Raw genomic sequence first — 27,330 nt, 5'->3', positions numbered from 1 at the left:
TCAGTTGTGTCCGATTCTTTGCGACCCTATGAGCCATAGCCCGCCAGGCTTCTCTGTTAGTGGAATTCTCCAGGCAAGAATACTGGAGTGGGTTGCTGTGCCCTCCTCCAGGAGATTTTCCCAACCCAGGTATAAAACCTATGTCTCTTATGTCTCTCACATTGGCGGGCGGGTTCTTTATCACTAGTGCCACCTGGGAAGCCCATGACAGGGTGGCTAAAAGGTGCTTAACAACCAGTAACTACAGTCATTCCTCTGTATCTTTGAGGATATGGCCCAAGCTACCCAGTAGATGCCTGAAACACGGCAAGCATGGAACCCTATCTATGCTGTTTTTTCTGTACATACATTCTATGATCAAGCTTAATTTATAGATTAGGCATAGAAAGAGATGAACAACAATAACTGATAATCAAATAGAACAATTAAAACAATGCACTGTAATACAATTTATGTGAATATGGTGGAGCTTTTGTTCTCAAAATATTATACAGATTTAATGTCTTTTCCATCTTAACTACCCACTTATCACTCACTGTGGCTGTTAACTTTTTTGGCCTGAGGTGTGACAGCAAAACTAGCACGAATTTCTCTTTCCTTCTTCACAGTTTCACAGACAGATTTGTTCTTACCGAAGATCTTCACAACCTCAGCATATGATTTTTTTTCTCAATCTTTTCAAAGATTTTTTTTTCAATGTGGACCATTTTTTAAGTCATTATCGAATTTATTACAATACTGTTTGTTTTATGTTTTGGCTTTCTGGGCCCGAGGCAGGTGGATCTTAGCTCCCTGACCAGGAACCCAATCCGTACACCCTGCACTGGAAGGCAAAGTCTCAACCACTGGACCGCCAGGGAAGTCTCGATTAAAGGAAGTGCTTTATGGCTGCTCTTTGGCACATCCCAATTGCCAGTTTCACCAATCTTGCCCTTTGGGGCCATTATTAAGTAAAATAAGGTTTACTTGAACCCAAGCACTGAGACACCTGAATGTTGATCTGATAGTGGAGTAAGCTACTAAGTAACTAATGGATGGGATATGCGGAACAAAGTGATGATTCACATGGAGGGGCGGATGAGAGGGACAGCAAGAGTTCATCACGCTGCTCAGTATGGCATGAAAATTAAAACTTATACATTATTTATTTCTGGAATTTTCCATTAAATATTTTGAGACTGAGATTGACTTCAGGAAACTGAAACCCTGGCAAGAGAAACTTCAAACAACTGTATTATTATTGTTATTTTCTACTCTTAAAACACAGTAAAATAATCTAAGCAATGAATTAACAAGCTTAAGACAGCTCTGAATCTTCTACAGACAGATCATAAAAAAGGCACGAGGTTTTAAGTATGCAAACATCAAGTATCATAGTAAGCTTTCTATTTATTCACTTTTAAGGGTGTCTCTTGCCTGCTGAAGTGGATTTCTCTAAAAAGACCCCAAAAAAGCCTTGTATCAGTTTGAGTCCACCAGGGCGCCCCCTGCAGTTATTCATGGTTTAATAAAGAACAGGGGCAGAGCTGAAATGCCTCTTGGAGGGGACAAAGCTCACCCTTTACACTATTTAGCTCAGTTGGTAAAGAATTTGCCTGCACTGCAGGAGACCCTGGTTTCGATTCCTGGGTCGGGAAGATCCACTGGAGAAGGGATAAGCTACCCACTCCAGTGTTCTTGGGCTTCCCTTGTGGCTCAGCTGGTAAAGAATCCGCCTGCGATGGGGGAGACCTGGGTGTGGGAGACCTGGGTTTGATCCCTGGGTTTGGAAGATCCCCTGGAGAAGGGAAAGGCTAGAATTCTGGCCTGGAGAATTCCATGGACTGTATAGTTCATGTGATCCCAAAGAGTCAGACACGACTGAGTGACTTTCACTTTCTTTCACTTTGCACCATTTGTCCTTGAGTTCATCTTCCACACCTGTGACAGCTCTCTTTTCAGCCCTTTTCTCCCATGTTCAGTCTTTTGCGGTTCTCTCCAAGGCTTTCCTTACTCCTTTCAAGACAGTGTCTGGGTTCTTGGAGAGCTTCGTGTGCTCCTGGTCTCATGGTGTCCCACTGAGCTGTCTCTCGGCTTTGGCCCGTCCTAAGCATGTGCGTTGATGTGTTATGGACTCCTGGTCCCTGGGCTCCTGCTAGGCTGAGACACAGTTGTTCCTGGATGTTCTTTGGGCACAGGTGGGCTCCTGCTCCAGATGAGCGAGGGCTTTGCAGTTCTATCTGGTCACATGGTCTCAGCACTGGGGGCTCCTTATTCTAACTCCAGGCTTTATCTGGGTCATGGGTTCTCTCAGTCCTTCCACATCCCCATCCACCTTGGGAGACCTGGCCTTGTTCTTCTGCTTTCTCCACACTCAACCTGATGGTGCAAGAACGTCTGAGGCTGTCCTCAGGTCCATAGCTTTGGCCCTGCCCTTAGTCATGGCTCCCCCTGTGCACATGCACTGGAGCGCATCCCTGCTGAAAGTAAGGACCTTCTGAGAATTTAGAGTCTCTTTAGAACATGGCTTTCAAACTTTTTTAAAGAACAGACATGGTCTGGCTCAGCGCTGAACTACCTATTTCTGGATCGTTATGCAATAGAAGAAATAAACTTCTTATTTTGTCTACACTGCTGTATTTTGGCTCTTTATTGTACCAAAGAAGATGGTTAGACTGAATCCTAAAGAACATACATTGTTAGAATTCGTTGGAAAATCAGAGCATAATCACAAAAATAACACATCAAAGCAGTGTGTGCCCAATGGGGAATATGGGCAAAAAAAGACTCTCAGTGTGGAGAAGCTCAGAAGGGATTAGGAGCAGTTTGAAGAAAAGGAAACTCTAATGATGAAAATGGCATCATTGAAAGCAACAACAGTCATTCTCTCAACAAACCAACCTCAATTCAACTTTTCTCTCATCTATTCTGGTAAATGAGGTAAGAAACTTCTGTTTTATGAAATAAGGTATTTTTCTCTTTCAAAACGTTTATTTATTTTTTTTATTTTTTATTTATTTATTTTTTTTAAATACCAAAACGTTTATTTTTTTTAATAATAATAAAAGTAACACAGCTATTGGAACATCTGAGAACACTGTAAAAATGTAACTATTTCAAACCAGAAGTTTAAAGCAAGCGAAAACTAGTCAGTCATTACTATGATCAACAACACAACCACAAACATTGTTTTAATTTTTTCTAGCCTTTCTTCAGTGGGTGCCTAAGGAGAGGTGTATGCATTTATTATAATGTATATATACTACTTACTACACATAGATGCACTGTAGCTTTGTTGTGTTTTCTTGCTTAACACAATGTAAGTACTTCTCCTTGACATGAAAAATTCTTCAGTTCTTAATTTTATACAATCAACGACAAAAAACAGAAAAAGCAAATCAGTATGTATCAAAATGCAGAAATGAAAAAGAAAACAGGCTAATTTCCTTTGACAGAAGAATGATCTTACCACCTAGAATGGACACCTTGGAGGGTTTTCAGGAAAGGCCTACAGAAACTACTTCCTGTAATCTCATAGCAAAACCAAATAAAGAAGTAAAAACTGAGGCACACTCTCCAGACAGAATCTGTATTACAAAATAAACACTTTAATCTAAATTTTAATATTTCCTGTCAGGCCATATCCTACAACACAGGAGCGCTAATCCTCCTGTCCTCATGTTACAGACCACATAAAGAAAACAAGGAAACTGAACCTACGTGGAAGGTTGGGTCAAAGCCTTCTCATTTCTGTGGGTGCTAATCTGAAGTTCCTTTCTTCATAAGACTATCTGCCCATTTTGGCATAACATTTGCGGAAAACCAGAATTTCACATATGGAGCTCCCAAGTCACCCATCTGCCTCCACCCACCTTATTTTTTGGTTCGAAAATTTGTCACAGAACAAATGTTATGCCCCATGATTTGAAAGGCAAGAATGATCCAATAGCACCCTTAAGTTCACCTGAACTGCGTTAACAAAGTATTAGAATCTAGCTCTTTTCTTCTCCCTTGTAAAATGGGGGAAATACATTATGATGATAATCATCAATATATTATTTATATGTGTGTGTTATGTGTATATATATAAAACATATTATTTTCCCTATATTCTTAACTTTTTGAAAACTGGTTTTCACTTTTGATAAATAATCCATCTTTTGGATTATTTACCATCATATTGGCTCCAGTGGAAGCATAGATGCTAGTTTGAAAGTCAGGTCGTCGTACAGCTTACTGGGCATACCCAGCAATTGGTAAGGATGCTGTGAAAACCGTAGTGCCTTTAAAGTCAAAGCAGCGGATTATTATTATTTTGGCCTCTTCCGCTTCACGTACTTCGCACTGCCATTAGGACACTCGTTCTTCGCCTGGGAACTTTGTACAGAAGGGGAGCAAGAACTCTCAGGTGTCTCCCAGCACAGGCCCGGCTCAGGGCGAGAACACGCCCTCTGTCCTGGCTCTCCCGGCCTGAGGCTGAAGTAATAACCTCGGTTCCGGGGCGGCGGCAGCGGCACAACCCGCGGCGCACGTGTCGTCGCTGACTCGCCCGCCAGCCCCGCGTCCAGTGCACGCAGCTCCCCCCGCGCCGCGCCAGCCGCCCACTCCGCAGCGGCGCCTCCGCTCCCGACCGCCCGGCGGCCGTCCATGCTCTCGGCCACCAGAACGGCCCGCCAGCTCTTTCATCTCTTCTTCCCCATCCCGAGAATGGGTGACTCCGCCTCCAGGATCATCAGCCCCCAGGAGGCCTTGCCGGGCCGGAAGGAGCCCATCGTCGTAGCGGGTAAGGACGCGGCCACGCACCGAGGGCGCGGTCCTCGCCTCTGCGCACGCGCACCCTCCGGCCGCCGGAAGGGAGTCGGGGGCCGGCCTCGTAAGGGTTGGCAGCTAGGGTGTCTGCGCAGGCGCGGAGGGCGCTGGGAGTGGAGGGGACGAGGTGTCGATCGTCTTTCTTTGTTTAGGTTTTCATCCACTAGAACGACGGAAAATACACTGAAGGGATCTAGTACGTTGATACGGCCCCCCTAGCCTGTAAATACCCCTCAGCGGGAAAGTCGCTGACCTGATTTCCGCCCTTTCTCACGGGTGTGCATCCGCTTTCCTTTCTTTTCTGCTTCGGCGGCTGGGATGCGGGCTACTTGCAGAGGTGGTGCGGGTTTGTGTTGTCACGGGAGCCATGGAATGACACAGAACGATGTATATACTGCGGTTTTGAACTTGTTTCTCACGCCAGTGTTCTGGTTGCAGGACTTATCCTCACGCTGCCCTTATTCTCCACAACTCCCCGATTTCCCCGACTTGGCAGGAGCTTCCCCTGGCCCCGTGCTCCCGATTCTGCACTTGTGTATCAGTCACGCAGCAGAGCTGTGCTTGCCAAACTTAAAAATAATTTCCCAATCGCATACCAATACTTTTGGCTAATCTAATAGAATACGTAAAATGTAGTAACGGTGCGATGCTAGGAAAACGAAATAAAATGAATAAAATGAAGGAAGAAATATGAAATTCTGAAAACTGCTCTAAAAGTTTTGAAAGCTTCACTTTTATCAATTTCTGTCTCAGCACTGTGGAAGGCCGCAGACAGCGCAAGTCCACCAACCTGTTGTTTAGTCTCTCAGTAATAGCTGACTGTTTGCAACCCCATGAACTGCAGTACTCCGGGCTTCCTTGTCCTTCACCATATCCCGGAGCTTGCTCAAACTCCTAGTTCCTTGAGTCGGTGATGCCATCCAGCCATCTCGTCCTCTGTTGTCCCCTTTTCCTCTTGCCACCAACGTGAGGATCATACTTTGAGAAGGATTACCTTGGTGACGTTGCTTCTCAAAGTGTTATCTTTTAAACAAGCCCTTCCAGTGATACTAATGCATTCAGTAGTCGTGAACCGCTGCCTTAGAGCTGTTGGAAGATTAAGTGGTGATAAATCTTTCACATATGGTTCGATGCCAAGATAAATTATACTTTTATAATTTCTTAGGGATTCTTCCATTTTTCTTTTCCTTAAAGATTTGTCGAGTATATATGGGAGAAGACCGTTTTGAGTCTGTGTATGGTACACCCTACTCAGTATACTCAGTATGAGAATGGACAAGATAGAGGTCTTTGTGTTTGAGGTAGTTTGGGAACTAATGCTGTGTAACTTGTTTCTCATTCACCTACATCAGCAGCTTTATATCCTATGTCCCCCATCACTTCACTCCCAACTCAACAGCCTTAAAAAACTTATTTTAGATCAAATTCAGAGAATGAGTTTCAAAAAAAAAAATTCAGATTATCTCTAAACTATATAACCCTATTATCTAAACTTTATCTTGAAAGTGAATTCTCCTTTAACAAACTAGGATTCATAAATGGATATTTAAAGGCAGTGCTTCTCAATGCTGAACTTCCCCAACTTGTATGAAGCTTCATTTTTATACACTAGTGTCTTTGGTATGTCCTCCCAGACATCCAAAAACAAAACAAACAAGCATGATCAGATCCCCAAGCTGGTTGAAGATTAAAATTGTCCTGAATTTAGTTCTCCTTTACCTTAACCAAAGTCTTCCCAATCAGTTATTTAGTATATAGATGACACTTTTGGTAAAAGATTAACTAGCATGACAGAAACGAGCCAACAGTGTTTTTTTTTTTTTTTCCTCTATCCATCTACTAATTCTGACTGCAAAATCTCAAGACCTGGCACTTCTGCCTTTTTATATAGCCATGCATACATTGCTATTGCTGGACCAATAAACCAGTTTTGTTTTTTTTTTTTTTTGGTGTAGGGCTAAGCCTGCAATGCATGTCTTTTGTGTTCAGCTGTTGTAACCACCTCCACCCCCCCATACTTAAATTTTAGATAGTGGCTTTCCTGTCTCTACCCTGGGACTGCTGCCTTGACAGGTTGTCAAAGGTTCTGATTGGCCCCAGAAATGGGCAGTGTTACTTCTCAGGTGTGTTTTCAGTGGCTTAAGATTGAAGCTTACAGACTTCATATTATTGCTTTGGAAGTTAAATTCATTTCCAGTCTGTTTAACAGCTCTTCACCTCTCTATATTACCTCTGTCTGTATCTGTTGTTATTTGCGCCTCTACTCTCTGAGAAGTTCTGTGGCAAAAGCATCACCTTTTGATTTTAGAAGACAAAGCCTATCTCTTTAGTGTCTTTGGCTCAGTGTTTTTGGCTCAGCCTAGTACCAGGTGTGCACTATTACCAAATACATTTGGGGTGAAGGGTTATCATCTTAGCTTTAACCCTACCTTTTTTGAGTATTCTTACAGAAATGTACACCCTTTCATAAACTACAGCCGAGTAGTAGATTTCTGCTTTGCAAGAAGGTGAGATTCAACCCTTCAGACTTCTTTAATTTCTCCCAGGCTACCTAAAGTGGATCAAAACATGAATAGGCCTACTTCGGGTGGTTGGTTAGAACTAAACCTGGCCTAGACTGGCTCATTTGAAGCACGCTCTGTTTAGATCAGTGGTAGGCTCTGGGCACCATTCACTGGCAGGGCACACAGGAACTTGCTGGTCTTTCTATGTAGTGGTGATCTCTTTGTTTCAGTGGCTGCCTACAGAGCAATATTCAGAGAACTTTGGGACTGGGGGAAAAGAGGAATTCATGTTTGCTGGACTGAATTGGTGGTCAGTCAATTGCTAGAGATAGGCAGGAGGCAGAAAGCTTATAATTAAAACCTCAGAGTGCCTCCTGTGGTATTAAAATCTAAGTTTAGTAAGAACTGATCTTCAGGGGAGGGATAAATTAGGAGTTTAGGATTAAAATATACACACTGCTATAAGTAAGATAGGTAACCAAGAAGGTATAGCACAGGAAACTATTCTGAATAGCTTATAATAGCCACCTATAATGGAAAAGAATCGAAGAATATATCTGTATCATGTATCTGAATCACTTTGCTATACGTCTGAAATTTACGCAACCTTGTAGTTCAACTATATTTCAATAAAAAATTTAAAAAATATAAAAAAGCAATCAACAGAAAAAGAGGAACTGATAATATTTTTAGTGAATTAATTATTGTGAAAGCCCAGCTTTTTATTTATATGGCTCATTTTTTTCCAGCCGTGTTGGAAATATGGCTAATCTATTTTTTGATCAGGTGTTTGGGGTTTGGATATATCATCCAAGAGAATGTTGGCAGCTCATGTTTAATCTTTGCTTTCTTGCCTGTATATCCTTAGGTAGTGTTTGCTGTATTTATTACTGTGATATCTCTTTGGGGAGAGGAAGAGGTGTAGAACACCTGCTAAAGGTTTGCTCTTCTAAGAACTATAAATATAAGCAGAAAAACAGAGCAGTGTGAGTAATCCAAAAGGTGGCTCTTTGAAAAAACAATTGTACTGTGATATTAGCTATCTAATAAAGGAGAAAAGGAATAAAGTACAAATACATGAAATAAGAACTGAAAGAGGGAATAGTAGAAATAGAAAAGTTGAAGAATCATATGAGACTGTTTACTTAATTCTTTGAAAATAAATTTGAAAACTTGGATGAAATAGATAACTTTTAGGAAAATATAACTGACCTAAACTGACCCCAGAAAGAGAAAATCTTAACAGATTGATTTTTCTAGAAGAAATAAAGTTGTCAAAGATTGCCTCCTCTCAAAGCATTATGTCCAGTCAGTTTTATAAGTGACATCTAAATAGTTAAAGAATGTATAATTCCAATAGTATATTTAAACTGAAAGGATTGTCAAATTCTTTTTATGAAACAAGTATAATATTGAAACCAAACCTGATAAATATTGCACTAAAAAGAAAAACCATTCTCACTTATGAGTATAGATACAAAACTGCTAAATAAATATTAGTAAGCAGAATCTAGCAATGGGATTTAGTCTTAGAATGCAAGGATTTGTCAATATTAGGAAATTTATTAATATAATTCACTGTGTGTGGCTCAGTCGTATTGGACTCTTTGTGACTCCATGGACTATAGCCTGCAAGGCTCCTCTGAGTGGGTTGCCATTTCCTACTCCAGGGGATATTCCCCACCCAGGGATTGAACTCATATTTTTTGCCTTTCCTTCATTGGCAGGTGGATTCTTTACCACCGTGCCACCTGGGAAGCCCTTATTAATATAATCTATCATTTAGTTGGTCTAGGGAGAAAAATGATACAAATATTTCCCTAGATGCTGTGAAGTTGTGTGTGTGTTAGTTGCTCAGTCGTGTCCGACTCTTTGTGACCCCAGGGACTGTAGCCCACCAGGCTCCTTTGTCCATGGAATTCTCCAGGCAAGACTACTGGAGTGGGTTGCCACTTCCTTCTCCAGCTGTGAAGTTATTTTACCACATTTAACAACCATTATTGATAACATTCAGAGATGGCTACTTCCTTAATGTGATAAAACATATCTGCCAACATCATGCTTCATGAAGAAATATTAGAGATTTCCATTTAAGTCCCAGTTAAGAAAGAATGTGGAGGTGGTTAATGCTTTCTTTGCCTAGTGGCAGGTGTGCACTGTTACTAAATTCTTTTGTTCTTAAGGGTCATCATCTTGGCTTTAATCTTACCTTTTTTGTGTTCTTAAAAAAATCTCCATCCGTTTATGAACTGTGGGCTGGTAGGTTACTACTTTGCAAGAAGGTTAGAGTCAAACCTTCAAATTTCTTTACTGCTTAATTTTTCCAGGGCTGCCTGTGTTGTATCAAGTTATGACTTGGCTTGCTTTGGATGATTGTTTATTATTAACATTGTGTTGTAGGTGCTAGTCAATGACAAGGCAATTAGAGATGTACAGATTGGAAAAGAGAAGGTAAAACTAATGCCATTTGCAGATGATAGGATTATATAACTGGAAAATCCAAGAGAGTTTAATAAGGTATCAATTTATATACTTATTAGACAGAAACCAATAGCTTTACTCTAAACAAGCTGTTGGAAAATATAGTGAAACAAACACCCCCTTTGTAATAGCAACCAAAAAAGTTAAAATTTAAGAACAAACTTGGCAAGAAATATGTCCAATCTTTGTGAAGAAAATATACAGGGGAGCACAAAAAGAAAACTTGAACAAATGGGAGAACATACCAGTTTACTGGATTGGAAGACTAAACAGGAAACATGTATCAGTTGTCCCTAAAGTTAATTTATAAAGGTAACATGATTTGAAGAAAAATACTAATGATATTTTTATTTTGTTCTAGAAATGGATGCATTCATTTAAAAAATTCATTTGGAAAAATAAACAGGCATAGTTATGGTAACTGTAAAATAAGAACAAAGAGGAACAGTTGGCTCTTAGAGATAGTAAAAGCGAAGCTTAATAATTTAAACAACACGGGACAGTCCATGAACAGATAAGTCAATATACAGAATAGAAAGATCAGAAATTCTTAAATATGTGTGAACATATAGTATATGATACAGGTGACATCTTAAATCAGTGAGGAAAAGATGAAATATTCAATAAATGGTTATGGTACAACTGTGTAGCCATATGGAAAAAACAAAACCAGAAAACCCTCCAAAGTTGGATCTATACTTCACATTCTTAAACCAGGATAAGTTCCAAAAGATATATATTGATAATAGCTCATACATATTGAGTGCTTAACTATATGCCAGACACTGTAGTAATTGATTTACATTTGTTATTGTTTAGTTGCTAAGTCATGTCTGACTAATGCATTTAATCTTCACTATAACCTGAGGAGGTGTTAACTGTTTTACCCTCACTTATTGGAGTGGAAACTGAAGCCTATAGAGTTTTAGGTGACTTACGCAAGGTCACGTGGCTAATAAGTGGTGGATCTGGGATATGAATGTAGGCAGTTTGCCTCTAGAGTTTGTGATCTTAACAGTACTATATGTACTGTTTTTTCATTTAGTTAAATGTAAAGAATGAAATAATTTAAGAATGAGCAAGGGAGAATTCTTTTAGAAAGCAAAGCCTTTCTAACCACGGCTTGAAAATCAGAAGACAAAAAAGATGGATAAATTAGACCACAACAGGATAAAAATCTTCCGGAGGCGAAAATTACTGTAAGCAAATTCAAAAGACAAACTGGGGTAAATACTTGTAATTCATGTCATAGGTGAAGGACTAATCTTCCTAATATATAAGAAACTTTTAGGAGATAATAAGAAAACAACATCCATTAGAAAAATAGAGGTTATGAGCAGTTCACAGAAAAGGAAGTATAATTTGCTCTTAAACATATAAAAAGATGCTCAACTTCATTCATAATGAGGAGAGTGTAAGTACCATTTTTCATTCTTCAGATTGGCAAAAATCCAGAACTCCGATGATACAGTTTGTTGGTAATCCTGAAGGAAAAAGACACCCTCCTCCTTTGCCGGCAAGAAGGTAAATTGGCCCAACTCTTATGGAAGGCAATTTGGCAATATCTACCCAAAATTTAAATGCATATACCTTTTGACACAGGAATGCAGTTGCTGGGAATTTATCCTACAGATATACTCGCATTCATGCCAAATGATGACTGTACCAGGTTATTCACTGCAGCTTTGTTTGCAGTCATCAACAATTGGAAACAACCCAAACACCCATCAGTAGGGGCTAGTTAAATTATGGTTCCTCCTCAGAATGGAAAATGCAGCTGTAAAAAAGAACATGAAATTTCTATGTGAATAGATAGAGATTGCCAAGGTACAGTGTTAGGTGGAAAGTGCAAAGTCAGAACAGTGTTATATATTAACTTTTGTGTGAACAGGGAGGAAAATAATAATAGAAACTTTGAAACTTTGGAAGGATAGCTTAGAAAGTAATGGCCATGGAGAGGGCTATGCTGTGAGCTGGTGGTGGAGGGGGGGACACAGCCAGGAGACTTGACTCCGTGCTTTTTAAAAAACTTATGATTCTTGTAAATCTGACTGCATTACTGAGTTAAATAACTCCACTTTGCAGATGATCTCCTTATGATATTTTTAGTCTAATTGACCACCTTTCTGTCATCTTTTGTCATCCCTATTTCAAGTTCTGGTTTTTTCCCTTCTTTTTAAATTTTGCTCTCTTTTTCATATCAAGTTCTTTTTTTCTGCTCCAACTTGCTTTTGTAATCAAAATCCACATTTTGGCATGATTTAAAAATCTAAATTTAGAGGGTGAAATTGGAATAAGTTAATCCAAGTCATTTTACATTTCATAAATATTCATTTTTATTGAAGTGTCAATTGTGGTGGCATCATTTATACAAAGAAAAGATCTTTGGGGACAGATTTCTTCCACTATTATGTAGAAGGCATTATGTGTATTTCTTTTATTTTGAGTGATGTACATAGACTTTCTAGAAGAAAATGATAGAAAACAATTTTCCTTTTAGAAAAAATTTTCTCCAGTGTGCGATTAATTTCTAAATTGTAGGACACAGAACTATTATCTATCCTCTCTGCATCCCGTCTAAAGCTCTTTATTTTCCCCTCTTATTTCAGAATCCACAGTACTTCTCTGAAGTCCCTGAGATAAGGGGATCCCAGAGCTCCCACGATCTGACCCTCACCTTCCCAGCTCTTCTTCCCACTGTGTCCCTTCTAAAACAGGGGTCCCCAACCTTCGGGACCTAATGTCTGATGATCTGAGGTGGAGCTGATGTAATAATAATAGAAATTAAGTGCACAATCAATGTAATGTTCTTGACTCACTGCGGAACACCCCCCCCCCCGCCATCTGTGGAAAAATTGTCTTCCATGAGACTGGACCCTGGTGCCGGAAAGGTTGGAGACCACTGCTCTAGAACCCTATCGTCTGGTTAGCATGTGGTTCAGTGTTTTGCCTCTGGAAATGTCCAGGTGGGATCCACACTTTAATCTTTTCATTCAGTCATCTTTGTTAAATGTTTACTAAATGCTTGCTTGGGTGAAATATTGTGTTTTCCATATAGCCTTATCCTGTTCTTCCTCAAAACTTGCCCTACTTGAATTTAATTTCTCCCATAAACCCATCTGCTTCCCATTTCCAAATTCTTGTACTCAGTTGTGTCCAACTCTTTGCGACCCTGTGCACTGTAGCCCGCCAGGCTCCTCTGTCCATGGGGATTCTCCAGGCGAGAATACTGGAGTGGGTTGCCATGCTCTCCTCCAGGGGATCTTCCCAACCCAGGGACTGAAACCAGGTCTCCTGCATTGTAGGTGGATTCTTTACTGACTGAACCACCAGGGAAGCCCTAAGGATTGTATATCTTGCCATAACCCCAAACTCAGTTCTAAAACCAAACCATTTCCCCTTCAAAACATTGGATGCATATTTTAATTTCCCCATTTCTGTCAGTAGCATTACTCCTATGCTCTCAAGTCCCCCAAACCTTAGCCACATGCATCTTCGATCTTTGCCTCTGTATTTAAACTGGCCCTTCTCCAACAAATCTTGATTGTTCCTTGCCTTCTGTATTAGGGTTTTCCAGAGAAACAGAACCAACCGTATATGTGTTTGTTTGTGTGTGTGTGTGTGTGTGTGTGTGTGTATATGTATGTGTAAAGAGATTTATTAGGGGCGATTGGCTCACATGATAATGGAAGCTGAGGAGTTCAAGATCTGCTGTCTGTAAGCTGGAGGCCCAGGATAGCTGGTGATGTAATTCAGTCTAACCCTGAGAGCTGAGAACCAGGGGAACCAATGGTTCCAGTCTGAATCCTAAAGCCTGAGAACCAGGAGCATCTGAGGGCCGAAGGAGATGGATGTTCCAGATCAGACAAGGAGAGTGAAATCACCCTTCTTCCACCTTTTTGTCCCAATCTGATGGGACTGGATGAGACACACACCCGCCCCCCTCCACCTCCCCACACCATATTGGTGGGATCACCTTCTTTACTCAGTGTATAATTCAAATGTTAATCTTTTCTGGAAGTACCTTCACAACATACACAGAAATAATGTGTAACCAGCACCCTGGGCATCCTTTAACCCAGTCAGCTTGGCAGAGGAAACTAACCATCATACTTTCCTTGGTTACTGCTGTTAAGTCTTCTCAGTCTGTCATGAGCACCACTATCAGGCATCTGTTTAAACCTCAGATTTCTTTCTGTCACTTCTAAGAAAATAAAGATAACTCTGTGATCTGGCAATGACTCTGTTCATCCTGGGGTTAGAAGCCTTCTTTAACTTGCTGCTAATCTCAGTGTGCTTCATCTCTGCTTCCACCCCTGAGCCTGACTCCTGCTCTTAGTAACTTCCTCCGGGAAGTTGACTTTCTTCGTTACAGCCCATTTCAACCTTCCTGGGCCTTTCAAGGCTACTCTCAGCTCTGCCCCTTCCATGCTGCCTTTGGGGGACTGTTTCAGCATCGATTGCTCTTAGAGTTGGACATGGAGCTAGGGCTTTGAGGCCCTGTTTTATACTTTTATTCCAGAGTGTCTCCTTAAGGGTGGTGGAGTTGAGTTCCTTCAATGTCTTTGGAGCTCAGAGATTGCCACTTTGCTCCCTTGTGTTTCCTTGACTTCTTGCCTGGTTACATGACCAGAGCTTGGGGATTACAAGGACCAGGCCGCTTGGTCTTCTGGTAACTTCCTCTCTGGATGTCCTGTCGGAATGTTTTTCCCATTTGACAAGACATTTGACTACTTTGAGCATGATGCTGTTAACATAAACTTATATTAAAACTTGTAAACTTTTAAGAGTTTATTTGAGCAAAAATTCATTCGAATTGGGCTGCATCCAGTCTTGATGATAGAAAGGAGCTCTGAGGAGCTGTACAAAATGAAAGATTCTTAGAGCCAGAAGGGAGTGGCAACAAAGAAGTTGTGCTAGGCAGGGTGGTTATAGTAAGGTTACTTTCCTCCCGGGCATGGCAGGATGTCTGCCACATAGATTACCCAGCTAGTGCCCATCTGGAGATTCCTGATTGACTTGTTCTTAAACCATTGCTCTCCCATTTTGGGGAGAGCCAAAACCATAGATAGCCAAGGTAAATCTTGATTTGGTGTCATGGGGCTTAGCATGTGCTCAGTTGCTAAGTCATGTTCATCTGTTTGGGACCCCATGGACTGTAGTCTGCCAGGCTCCTCTGTCCATGGGATTTCCTAGGCAAAAAGACTAGAGTGAATTGCCATTCCCGACCCAGGGATCAAATCCACATCTCCTGCATTTCCTGCATTGGCGGGTGGATTCTTTACCACTGAGCCACCTGGGAAGCCATGAGGCTTAGCAAAAGTGACTCTATTTGGGGCCTATTTTTTGTTTGTTTTTATTAAAAACCACCAAATGCTTGGTTTTGCCTTGACCAGAGACTGCCATACCCTTTGAACCAGCTGGGACCTCTTCTGTAAGCTAGGTCTCTTATAAAAGGTTGAATGAAGCTGTTGCCCTTGACAGAGAAAAAGATGGTCCCTTACATTTCTGTAGGACTTTTGTAACATTTCATGTGAGCATATCTACAAAGTTTCTCAGCAGGGTGTATTTCTGATCCACTAGCTTGCTGAATAAGTGTGTTAAATTTGCATTATAATACAGCAAAGACTGGTAATAGTGAAACTGGAAGAAATGCAAGATTACAATATGTTTTGATGAATATATTATCATTACGTTTTTTAAAAATGAAGAATAAAATTCAGAAACACTGACTGTCTTCCCAGAGCATGTATATAAAATGAATTCTTTTGAAAATGTTACCATGGTAAGGTAATAACATTAGTGTTGAATTTTCCTCTGGAACTTTTTCATATTTTACCTTTAATTTTTTTTAAACTTGTAGTTTACTCTTAGGCAATTTATAGTTTGCTTAGGTCAAACACAATGTGAAAAATTAAAAAGCATTGTTCCCAGGAGGCCCAAAATTATTCTTTGGCCAGCTGAAGAAAATTTGATATTTTAACAGATTTTACCCAGAAGGCGAGAGCCGTGAAAGTGAAATACTGCAACGGAATTCAGAGCTTTCCAGCTGGAGCAAATGAAACCTCAAGGAAAAAAAAAATCCCGAATGTACCGTAGTTAGCAGATGAAAAGGAAACCGCATTAGGGTTGGCCGAATGGAGCAGCCAGCTTTCAAATAGAGCCCCGGAGAAAACACTGCATGGCTGCAAATCTCCATTTCCTTATCTCTTCCTAAGAACCAATTCATGAAGAGCGACGTCATCTAGCAGGAAGCCCAATGTAGCAAGTCCTGCTGGTCCCTGGGGTTCCTGGCCCACCACTTAGCATTCCTCGCACACCAAGCTGTGTGCACTGGCACGAAGCAGATGCATGGAGCTGTCCGCTCCACTCGCTGCCCCCCCCAACCTAGGCTGCACCTCGCCAGATAACAGCCCTGCTCACCAGCTCCTCTCCGTGACAACTGGAGGCAGGTTGCCAGGAAACCGCACCCCCCCTCCGCCCCCCAGAGGAGAGACTGCACCCAACTGCCTCTGCAAGTAAAAGAGGCTGGAGGAGGCCCTTTGCAGATAACTTTATTTTCAGAAATTAAAAAAAAAATTTTTTTCTCTTCTTCAGGATTATGCTCATCCTAAGAAGCTCTGTGGATTTATTTTGATAAGTGGAGTAAAAGGGAATAATTATTTTCTGGTGAAAATTAAGGGTCGGATGAGTGAGATAATATAGCCGTTTGCTGCAGTATTTTGGGGGGAAACATACAGGAAGAAGCTATATAAATTTACATAGGAATTTGCAAGGGCAAAATATGAACCAAGGAGTTTCTGTGAATATGATGGAGCTTAAGCTTTAGCTATTTTGGTTCAATAGAAACCCAACCATTATTTTTCTCAGAAAAACGAGACTGATGAAAGACCTGAAGCCTAGGCTTCTTTTTCTGTATATGTTTGCTTTGCAACTTATAGGGTGGTTGACAAACAAAATTGATATAATTTTAAAAATGAGGATTCTCTATTGTTTGCTCACTTAGAAAGGAACCAAGGTGTCTTTGCTGTCAGTCTCTGAGTTTTCTTCCCAGGGAGTCTGAACATAGGCCCTTCTCACTGTTCTGCTCAGTCTGTGCTGAGATGGCTTCTCTTTGCTTCGGGGCCTTTATTAAACCTTAAATTTTTATCCATACTTTTTCTCAAAATTTGGAAGTTTTTAATCATTTTTACTTTCCTGGGCTCCAGAATCGCTGCAGATGGTGACTGCAGCCATGAAATTAAACAGGCGCTTGCTCCTTGGAAGAAAAGCTATGACAAACTTAGACAGCATATTAAAAAGCAGAGATATTACTTTGCCAACAAAGGTATGTCTAGTCACAGCTATGGTTTTTCTAGTAGTCATGTATGGATATGAGAGTTGGGCCATAGAGGAGGCTGAGCACCGAAGAATTGATGCTTTTGAACTGTGGTGTTGAAGAAGACTCTTCAACTGAGTGACTGAACAACACCACCACCAAATCAGTTTTATCCTCTCCTCTCAACTTTCCAAGTAACCACTGTCCAGAACCAAGAGGGCATTCTTTAGTGCCTTTCTTCATATCCATAAAGTCCTACCTAAACACTCACATTTTTTATTGTTGCTATTTTATAAAAGTGGATCAATTTGCATTCTCTGCATCTCACTTTTCTCACTTAATAGTGCATTATGGAAACATCTCCAAGTCAGCTGGTATATCTTAATGTATTCATTTTAACAATATTAATAGATTTAATTTTTTGGAGAAGTTTTAGGTTTATAGAAAAATCGAGTGAAAAGTACAAGTTCCCATATACACCTGTCCCTCCACCCAATTTCCCCTATTATTAATATTTCACTTTCCTGTGGTACATGTTATAATAGACAAGTCATAGCAATACATTATTATTATCTGAAGTCCATACTTTATATTAGAGTTCATTCTTTGTGTTTGTACATGCTATGGGTTTTACAAAATGACAGGTATCTACCATTACAATATCATACAGACTAGTTTCACTGCCCTAAAAATCTCTGTCTTCCACCTACTCTTCAGTTCCTCCCTGATGCACTGCTGGCAACCACTGATCTTTTTACTGTCTCCACAATTTTGCCTTTTCCAAAATATCATTTAGTTGGAATCATACAGTATGCAGCCTTTTCAGATTGACTTCTTTCACTTAGTTAGAAGCATTTAGGGTTTCTCTGTATCTGGATAGCTCATTTCTTTTTAGTGCTGAATAATATTCCGTTGTATGGATTTATCACAGTTTGTTTATTCATTCACCCATTGAAGAGCATCTTGGTTGCTAGGTTTTGGCAGTTATGAATACATTATGGTAAACACTCTTATCCAAGTTTTTATGTGAATGTAAGTTTTCAGCTCCTTTGGGATAAATACCATGGAGCACAGTCACTAGATCTTATTACCATAAGAGTATGTTTAGTTTTGTAAAAAACTGCCAAACTGTGTTCCAAGGTGATTGTACCGTTTCACATTCTCATCAGCAATGAATGTGATTCCTGTTGATTCACATCCTTGTCAGTATTTGGTTTAGTCAGTGTTTTAGATTTTAGCCATTCTAAAGGTATGAAGTGGCATTTCATTGTTGTTTTAATTTGCAGTTCCCTAATGACATATGAGGAGAAGGCAATGGCAGCTCACTCCAGTACTCTTGCCTGGAAAATCCCATGGACAGGGGAGCCTGGTGGGCTGCAGTCCATGGGGTCTCGAAGAGTCAGACATGACTGAGCGACTTCACTTTCACTTTTCACTTTCATGCATTGGAGAAGGAAATGGCAACCCACTCCAGTGTTCTTGCTTGGAGAACCCCAGGGACGGCAGAGCCTGATGGGCTGCGGTCTATTGGGTCGCACAGAGTCGGATATGACTGAAGTGACTTAGCAGCAGTAGCAATGACATATGATGGACATCTTTCTACATGCTTATTTACCATCTATATATCTTCTTTGATGAAATGTCCGTTTATATCCTTTGTCCACTTTTTCATTCGATTTCAGATTTTCTTATTGCTGAGTTTTTAAGAATTCTTTCTATAGTTTGGATAGCAGTCCTTTATCAGATATGTATTTTGCAAATATTTTCTCCTGGATTGTGGCCTGTCTTCTTATACTCTTGACAATATCTTTTGCAGAGCAGACATTTTTAATTTTAATGAAGCCCAATTTATCAATTTTTTATTTCACAGATCATACTTAGTATCTAAAAAATCATTGCCAAATCTAAAGTCACAGGCATTTTCTCAAGTTACTTTCTAGAAGCTTTATAGGTTTGCATTTTAAATTTTGAGTTAATTTTTGTCAAAAATGTAATATCTAGATCTAGATTTAAATTTTTTTTCTTGTGAATGTCCAGTTGTTAAGCACCATTTTGAAAAGACTATCTTCGTTCCATTGCATTGGCTTTCTTCCCTTCCCAAACATCAGTTGACTGTATTTGTGTGTGTCTATTTCTGGGCTGTTTATTCTGTTCTGCTGAGCCATTTGTCTATTCTTTCACCAATACCACACTGTCTTGATTATGGTACTTTATGGTAAGTCTTGAAGTTGGGTGGCATCAGTCCTCTCTCTTTGTTCTTCTTCTATATCATGTTGTCAGCTCTGGCTCTTTTCCCTCTCCATATGAAATTTTAGAATCATTTTGTCCTTATCCACACAATAAAGAGCCCCTTGATGAAAGTGAAAAGAGGAGAGTGAAAAAGTTGGCTTAAAACTCAACATTCAGAAAACTAAGATCAAGGCATCCGGTCCCATCACTTCATGGCAAATAGATGGGGAAACCATGGAAGCAGTGAGAGACTGTATTTTTGGGGGCTCCCAGATCACTGCAGATGGTGACTGTAGCCATGAAATTAAAAGACACTTGGTCCTTGGAAGAAAAGCTATGACCAACCTTGTTGTTGTTGTTCAGTAGCTCAGTCATGTCCGACTCTCTGTGACCCCGTTGACTGTAGCGCACCAGGCTCCTCTGTCCATGGAATTCTCCAGGAAGGAACACTGGAGTGGGTTTGCATTTCCTTCTCCAGATGACCAACCTAGACAGCATATTAAAAAGCAGAGACATTACTTTTCCAACAAAGGTCTGTCTAGTCAAAGCTATGGTTTTTCCAGTAGTCATGTATGGATGTAAGAGTTGGACTATGAAGAAAGCTGAGCACCGAAGAATTGATGCTTTTGAACTGTGGTATTGGAGAAGACTCTTGAGAGTCCCTTGGACTGCAAGAAGATCAAACCAGTCAATCCTAAAGGAAATCAGTCCTGAATATTCATTGGAAGGACTGATGCTGAAGCTGAAGCTCCAGTACTTTCTTTGGCCACCTGATGAGGAGAACGGACTCATTGGAAAAGATCCTGATGCTGGGAAAGATTGAAGGTGGGAGGAGAAGGGGATGACAGAGGATGAGATGGTTAGATGGCATCACCAATGCGATGGACCTGAGTTTGAGTAGGCTCTGGGAGTTGATGATGGACAGGGAAGCCTGGCTTGCTGCAGTCCATGGTGTTGCAAAGTTGGATATGACTGAGCGACTGGACTGACTGACTGACAAAATAACTTGTTGGGATTTTGATAGTGTTGAATCTATAGATCAAGTTGGGAAGACTTTACATCTTGATAGTAATGAGTCTTCATATCCATGTGCATGAAATATTTCTGCATTTATTTAGATATTCTTTGATTTCTTTCATCAGAATTCTATAGTTTTCCCCATATAGATCTTGTACATATTTTGTTAGATGTATACCTCAGTATTTAACTTTTTTAGTGCTAATGTAAAAGGTATTATTTTTTAAATTTCAAATTCCAATTGTTCATTGTTGGCATATAAGAAAACATTTTGCTTTAGTATGTTAACCTTATATCCTGTAATCTTTTTGTTTTTGTTGATTCATTGGGATTTAGACAATCATGTCATCTGCAAACAAAGGCATCTTAATTTCTTTTTCCCCATCTGTGTACCTTTTATTTCCTTTTCTTATTGCATTAGCTAGAGCTTCCAGTTGGAGAAGGCAATGGCACCCCACTCCAGTACTCTTGCCTGGAAAATCCCATGGACAGAAGAGCCTGGTAGGCTGCAGTCCATGGGGTCGCAAAGAGTCGGACATGACTGAGTGACTTCACTTTCACTTTTCACTTTCATGCATTGGAGAAGGAAATGGCAACCCACTCCAGTGTTCTTGCCTGGAGAATCCCAGGGATGGGAGAGCCTGGTGGGCTGCCATCTATGGGGTCGCACAGAGTCGGACACAACTGAAGTGACTTAGCAGCAGCAGCAGCAGAACTTCCAGTATGATGTTGAGTAGTAGTGGTGAGAGGGGACATGCGTGTATGCTAAGTCGCTTCAGTTGTGTCCAACTCTTTGTGACCCTATGGCATCCTTGCCTTATTCCTGATCTTAGTGGTAGAGCATCTGGTTTCTCACCATTAGTTATCATGTTAGCTTAGGTTTTTTTGTACATGTTCTTTATCAGGTTGAGGAACATCCCCCCATTCCTAGTTTGCTGAAATTCAATATGGTGTTTTAAGTGGTTGCATAATAGCCCTCTGTATGTATGTAGCCCACGGTAAACTACAGTTTATTAAAATAGGCAAAGATAAACTCTTGATCAGTTATTACATGTTTGGCTCCAGTTGTGCTGTAGATACGTTTATTAATCATGGTCTGTTGTGCACATACTGTAAGCACTTATGAATACCTTTCTGGAAAATCTAGTCAAAGGAGATAAAGTTGATGCCAGGTTATGCAATGCCTCGAAGCCAACCTAAATAATGGGTTTGGATCAGAATAGAAAATGGACAGAATGTAGGTTCTCTGATGATGCATACGAGGGAAAGTCATAGGTTCAGGTGTGCAGAGGTTTGCCCTCTGTCCATGAAGTATAAACATCCTATGGGTTGTGGATGCTTGCTGGTGCTGTTTGGATTGGCTTCTGGATACAGCTTGGCAGCCAGGTTATGGAATTGTTTATTCTGGGAACTTACAGGTCAGTTTACATCTAGAGTTATGACCTGATTACATGTAATGAATTGGACTACACAGTTTCAGTACCTTTACTCTAAACTAAGGGTTGGCAGAATATGGTCTGTGGGTCATATTTGGCCTATACTGTGGTCTGTTTTTTTTAAAAATTAAACTTTTCATTTTGAGATAATTATAGATTCACACACAGTTGTAAAACAATAATACAGAGAGATTCTGTATTTCTTTTACCCAGTTTCCCCAAAGGTTGCGTCTTGGAAATCTGTTGTACACAATTAAGATATTGACAGTGACAGAGTCGATATACAGAACAGTTCTGTCACAAGGATCCCCTGTGTCGCCCTGTTATAGGGCACCTATAGGAGGTGGCACCCACCCCCACCTCCTTCCTCACAGCCCCATCCCTAATACTTGGCAACCACTAATCTCCATTTCTAATTTTATCAAATCAAGAGTGTTATATAAATGGAATCATACAGCATGTAACTTTTAAGGTTGGCCTTTTTCAATTTATATAATTGCCTGGAGATTCAGCAAAGTTACTGCATGTGCCAGTGTCAGTACTTTGTTCCCTTTTATTGTGGAATAGTGTCCCGTGGTATGATATGAATGTACCACAGTTTGTGTAACCGTTTACCCACTGAAAGACATATGGATTATTTCCAGTTTTTGGCTATTGTAAATATATCTGTTATGACCATTTGTGTACAGTTTTTAAAAATTTATTTATTTTAATTGTAGGCTAATTACTTTACAATATCATGGTGGTTTTTACCATACATTGACATGAATCAGCCACGAGTGTACACGTGTCCTCCCATCCTGAACCCCCATCCCATCCCTCTGGGTTGTCCCAGTGCACCGGCTTTGAGTGCCCTGTTTCATGCATTGAACTCGGACTGGTCATCTATTTCACATATGGTAATATACATGTTTCATTGTTATTCTCTCAAATCATCCCATGTTTGCCTTCTCACACAGAGTACAAAAGTCTGTTCTTCATATCTGTGTCTGAAACTGGTCAGCCTTCAGAATGTGTACAGTGTTTATGTGAACATAGTTTTTATTTCTCTAGGGATCAGGGCCCAAGAGTGCAATTGCTGGATCATAGAGTAGTCCCATGTTTAGTTTTGTAAGAAAGTGCTGGAGTATTTTCCAGAGTGCTTGTACCATTTTGCATTCCCACCAGCAATATCTGAGTGATTCAGTCTCTGCATCCTCACCAGCACTTGATGTTATCACTTTTTGTTTTTTTTTGACTGCACTGTATAGCTTATGGGATCTTAGTTCCCTGAGCAGGGACTGAACCTGTGCTCCTTGCATTGGAAGCAGACTGTTAACCACTGGACTGACAGAGAAGTCCCCACTGGTTTTTATTTTATCCATTCTGATAGATGTGTAGTGATGTCTCATTGGTTTAAATTTTCACTTCCCTCATGGCTAAGGAGGAGAAGGCAATGGCACCCCACTCCAGTACTCTTGCCTGGAAAATCACACGGACGAAGGAACCTGGTAGGCTGCAGACCATGGGGCTGCTAAGAGTCGGACACGACTGAGCGACTTCACTTTCACTTTTCACTTTCATGCATTGGAGAAGGAAATGGCAACCCACTCCAGTGTTCTTGCCTGGAGAATCCCAGGGACGGTGGAGCCTGGTGGGCTGCCGTCTATGGGGTCACACAGAGTCGGACACGACTGCAGCGATTTAGCAGCAGTAGCAGCATGGCTAAGGATGTTGAACACCTTTTCCTGTGCTTTCATGTCATTTGTATATCCTCTTCAGTGAAATATCTTTGGTAAAATGTTAGACATTTCTATTTGGATTATATGCCTTTATACTGCTCATTTTTGTAAGTTCTTATATATATTCTAAATATCAGTTCTCTGTGAGATACATGGCTTGCAAATATTTTCTCCTATCCTGTAGCTTGTTTTTTTAAATCTTCTTAATAGAGGCTTTGCAGGTAAAATTTTTCAATTTTGATGAGTTCCAATTTATTGGTTCTTCCTTTTATGGATTATGCTTTTCATGTTAAACGTAAGAACTCTGCCTAGCCTTGATCTCAGAGATTCTATCCTATTTTTTTTTTTTTTGATAAAAGTTTAGTAGTTTCACATTTTACATTTGAGTCTGTGATCCATTTTGAGTTAATTTTTGCTTAAAGTTTGAGATTTAGTTTGAGGTTCTTCTCTTTTTTTTGCCCTGTGGATATCCAGTTGCTGAAGAACCATTTGTTGAAATCCCATGTTCCAAACCTTAGGGGAAAAGCATTCAGTCTTTCATTGTTAAGTGTGATGGTAGCTGTAGATTTTTTACAGATCTTCCTTATTGAGGTGATGTAATCCCACTCTGTTCCTAACTTGCTGAGACTTTTATCATGAATGGGTCTTCTACCACCTGTTTTTGTAAATAAAGTATTATTGGAACACAGGTATGCTTATTGTTTTGTCTACTATCTCTGTCTATTTTGATAGTACAACACCAGAAGTGAGTGCTTGTGACAGGGATCTTTACAGTTCAGTTCAGTCACTCAGTCGTGTCTGACTCTTTGCCACCCCATGGACTGCAGCACGCCAGGCTTCCCTATCCATCACCCAACTTCCGGAGCTTGTTCAAACTCATGTCCGTTGAGCCAGTGATGCCCTCTAACCATCTCATCCTCTGTCGTCTCCTTCTCCTCCTGCCCTCAATTTTTCCCAGCATCAGGGTCTTTTCCAATGAGTCAGTTCTTTGCATCAGGTGGCCAAAGTATTGGAGTTTCAGCTTCAGCATCAGTCTTTCCAATGAATATTCAGGATTGATTTCCTTTAGGATTGATTGGTTTGATTTCCTTGCAGTCCAAGGGACTCTCAAGAGCCTTCTCCAACACCACAGTTCAAAAGCATCAATCAGTTTTCATTCCAATCCCAAAGAATATTCAGACTACCACACAATTGCACTCATCACACACGCTAGCAAAGTAATGCTCAAAATTCTCCAAGTGAGACTTCAACAGTATGTGAACCAAGAACTTCCAGATGTTCAAGCTGGATTTAGAAAAGGCAGAGGAACCAGAGATCAAATTGCCAGCATCTGTTGGATCAGAGAAAAAGCAAGAGAGTTCCAGAAAAACATCTACTTCTGCTTTATTGACTATGCCAAAGCCTTTGACTGTGTGGATCACAACAAACTGTGGAAAATTCTTCAAGAGATGGGAATACTAGACCACCTTACCTGCCTCCTGAGAAATCTGTATGCAGGTCAAGAAGCAACAGTTAGCACTGGACATGGAAAAATGGACTGGTTTCAAATTGGGAAAGGAGTACGTCAAGGCTGGTATATTGTCATCCTGTTTATTTAACTTCTATGCAGAGTACATCATGCGAAATGCTGGGGTAGATGAAGCACAAGCTGAAATCAAGATTGCTGGGAGAAATGTCACTTACCTTAGATATGCAGATGGCACCACCCTTATGGCAGAAATTGAAGAGGAACTGAAGAGCCTCTTGATGAAAGTGAAAGAGGAGAGTGAAAAAGCTGGCTTAAAACTAACATTCAAAAAATGAAGATTATGGCATCTGATCCCATCACTTCATGAGAAATAAATGGGGAAACAATGAAAATAGTGAGAGACTATTTTCTTGGGCTCCAAAATCACTGCAGATATTGACTGCAGCCATGAAATTGAAAAGACGCTTGCTCCTTGGAAGAAAAGTGCAGTTGCTCAGTCATGTTTGACTCTTTGCGAGCCCATGGACTGTAGCCTGCCAGGCTCCTCTGTCCATGGGATTTTCCAGGCAGTAATACTGGAGTGGGTTTCCATTTCCTTCTCCAGGGTCCTTGGAAGAAAAGCTATAACAAACCTAGACAGTACATGAAAAAGCAGATGCTTTACTTTGCTGACAAAGGTCCGTCCAGTCAAAGCTATGGTTTTTCCAGTAGTCATGTATGGATGTGAGAGTTGGACAGGGATCATGTGACCCACAAAGCCTGAAATATTTATTATCTAGCTTTTCATAGTAAAGGTTTTCTGACTGCTACTGTAATTCACAGTCTTCATTTTGGTTCACCTTTTTTTTTCCCTTTCCCCATCAGAATTCCTCCTATCTCTTGATACTGTAAGACGGTTACAAACTCTTAATCACTCCACATGTGCATCTTCAGTTGTCCGAGACTTAGACCCTGAGTTGTTGGCAGTGCCCACCTTGAAAGAGGGTATGGATGTGTGAAGATCTGGCTGACTTCCAAAGGCCTTCTCTATTGTAAACATGTCTGTGTTTCTGTTAATATCAGTGGTAATATTTTGGGGAGTTCTTAGCCCAGTAACTACTGTTAACTTCTTACCTTGACCACCCACCTGAACAAATTACTTGCATTACACTGGCCCTTGTTTCCTGCCCAAATTCCTGGACTCTTACTGTATGTCATTTACACTGCTGTGTTTCAGAATGTTTACATGATGGAATGATTCATGGTTTTAGTGATCTCTAACGGGTCCAGACTTGAGAGTCCTTTGGACTGCAAGGAGATCAAACCAGTCAATCCTAAAGGAAATCAGTTCTGAATATTCATTGGAAGGACTGATCCTGAAGCTCCAATAGCTTGGCCACCTGGTGAGAAGAACTGACTCATTGGAAAAGACCCTGATGCTGGGAAAGATTGAAGGCAGGGGGGAGAAGGGGATGACAAAGGATGAGATGGTTCGATGGCATCACCAACTAAGGGACATGAGTTTGGGCAAGCTCCGGAAGTTGGTGATGAACAGAGAATACTGGCATGCTGCAGTCCATGGGGTAGCAAAGAGTCGGACATGACTGAGCCACTGAACTGAACTGAAAGGGTCCAGTGGAGTGGCGTTCTAAACTCAGTAACTCTTTACGCTATAGATACATATTTGTTTGTTGTGTTTTGTTTTTCTAAGGGGTTTTAAAGTTTTGGCAAGTTTGTTGCTTTGGTTGAAAATGAGGACCTGGATAAATGATGGCCCTTGAGTTAGGAAATAAACTAATATATTCCTTGGATCACTGAAAGGTAAACCATTGTAGGTTTGTGCTTGTAGATTATTAATTGGTAGAGATATTACGTCCTGCATCTCTGCAGACACAGTTTGTTTAAACTTGCTTGATCTACTCTCTCCAGAATATGCTTTGACCAAAAATACATCTCTTTTTTTCTCTTCACCTAACTTCCTTTTATCGTTTACCACCTCCATCCTCAGCAATGTCTTCCCTTACACTCCAACCCATTTGATCCTTGTCTCTTAGAACGTTTAGCATGTTTTCTTTACTATTCATTGAATGTGCAATCTTATTCTCTGAAGATGTCTTATATTGTTGTCTTACCATTGTTTAACTTTATAATAGCAATTTAGCTTTAATATATGTACATATTTCTCTATAACTGCATTTTTAGTGATGGCTTATTTACTTATTCATATTGAGTAATACACAAATTTGTATAAGTAGTTTACCTATTTGTATAATTCTATGCCTATGCGTATTTATGTTACATAGTAATTATTAGTTAAGTGAATGAAAGAATGATTGAGCTAATATTCTGTGTAGTATTAAGTTTGGAAGTTGTCAGTTCAATACAATCC

At 40.4% G+C, this 27,330-nt stretch overlaps 1 protein-coding gene across 6 annotated transcripts in view; it reads left to right on the top strand.

The window, feature by feature from the left end:
• Positions 1-4,360: 4,360 nt before the first annotated feature.
• The window catches only part of MSRA (methionine sulfoxide reductase A), a 389,493-nt gene continuing 366,523 nt past the window's right edge, over positions 4,361-27,330 (top strand). For 4 of the 6 annotated variants that reach the window (XM_081496028.1, XM_081496038.1, XM_081496004.1 and 1 more), the window contains exon 1: positions 4,361-4,762. In XM_081496028.1, the coding sequence (XP_081352154.1) occupies positions 4,627-4,762 (136 nt within the window). In that variant the 5' untranslated portion in view covers positions 4,361-4,626. Of the gene's footprint in view, positions 4,763-4,877; positions 4,985-11,212; positions 11,298-27,330 lie in introns of those variants that run through there. The other 2 variants (XM_081496013.1, XM_081496019.1) reach the window with 2 other exon arrangements.

The sequence above is a fragment of the Giraffa tippelskirchi genome, chromosome 1 (genome assembly GCF_054371585.1).
Source record: "Giraffa tippelskirchi isolate mGirTip1 chromosome 1, T2T-mGirTip1v1.2.pri, whole genome shotgun sequence".
Classification (NCBI taxonomy): domain Eukaryota; kingdom Metazoa; phylum Chordata; class Mammalia; order Artiodactyla; family Giraffidae; genus Giraffa; species Giraffa tippelskirchi.
Note: the sequence above shows the minus strand (reverse complement) of the source record. Positions and strands in the feature narration are given on the sequence as shown.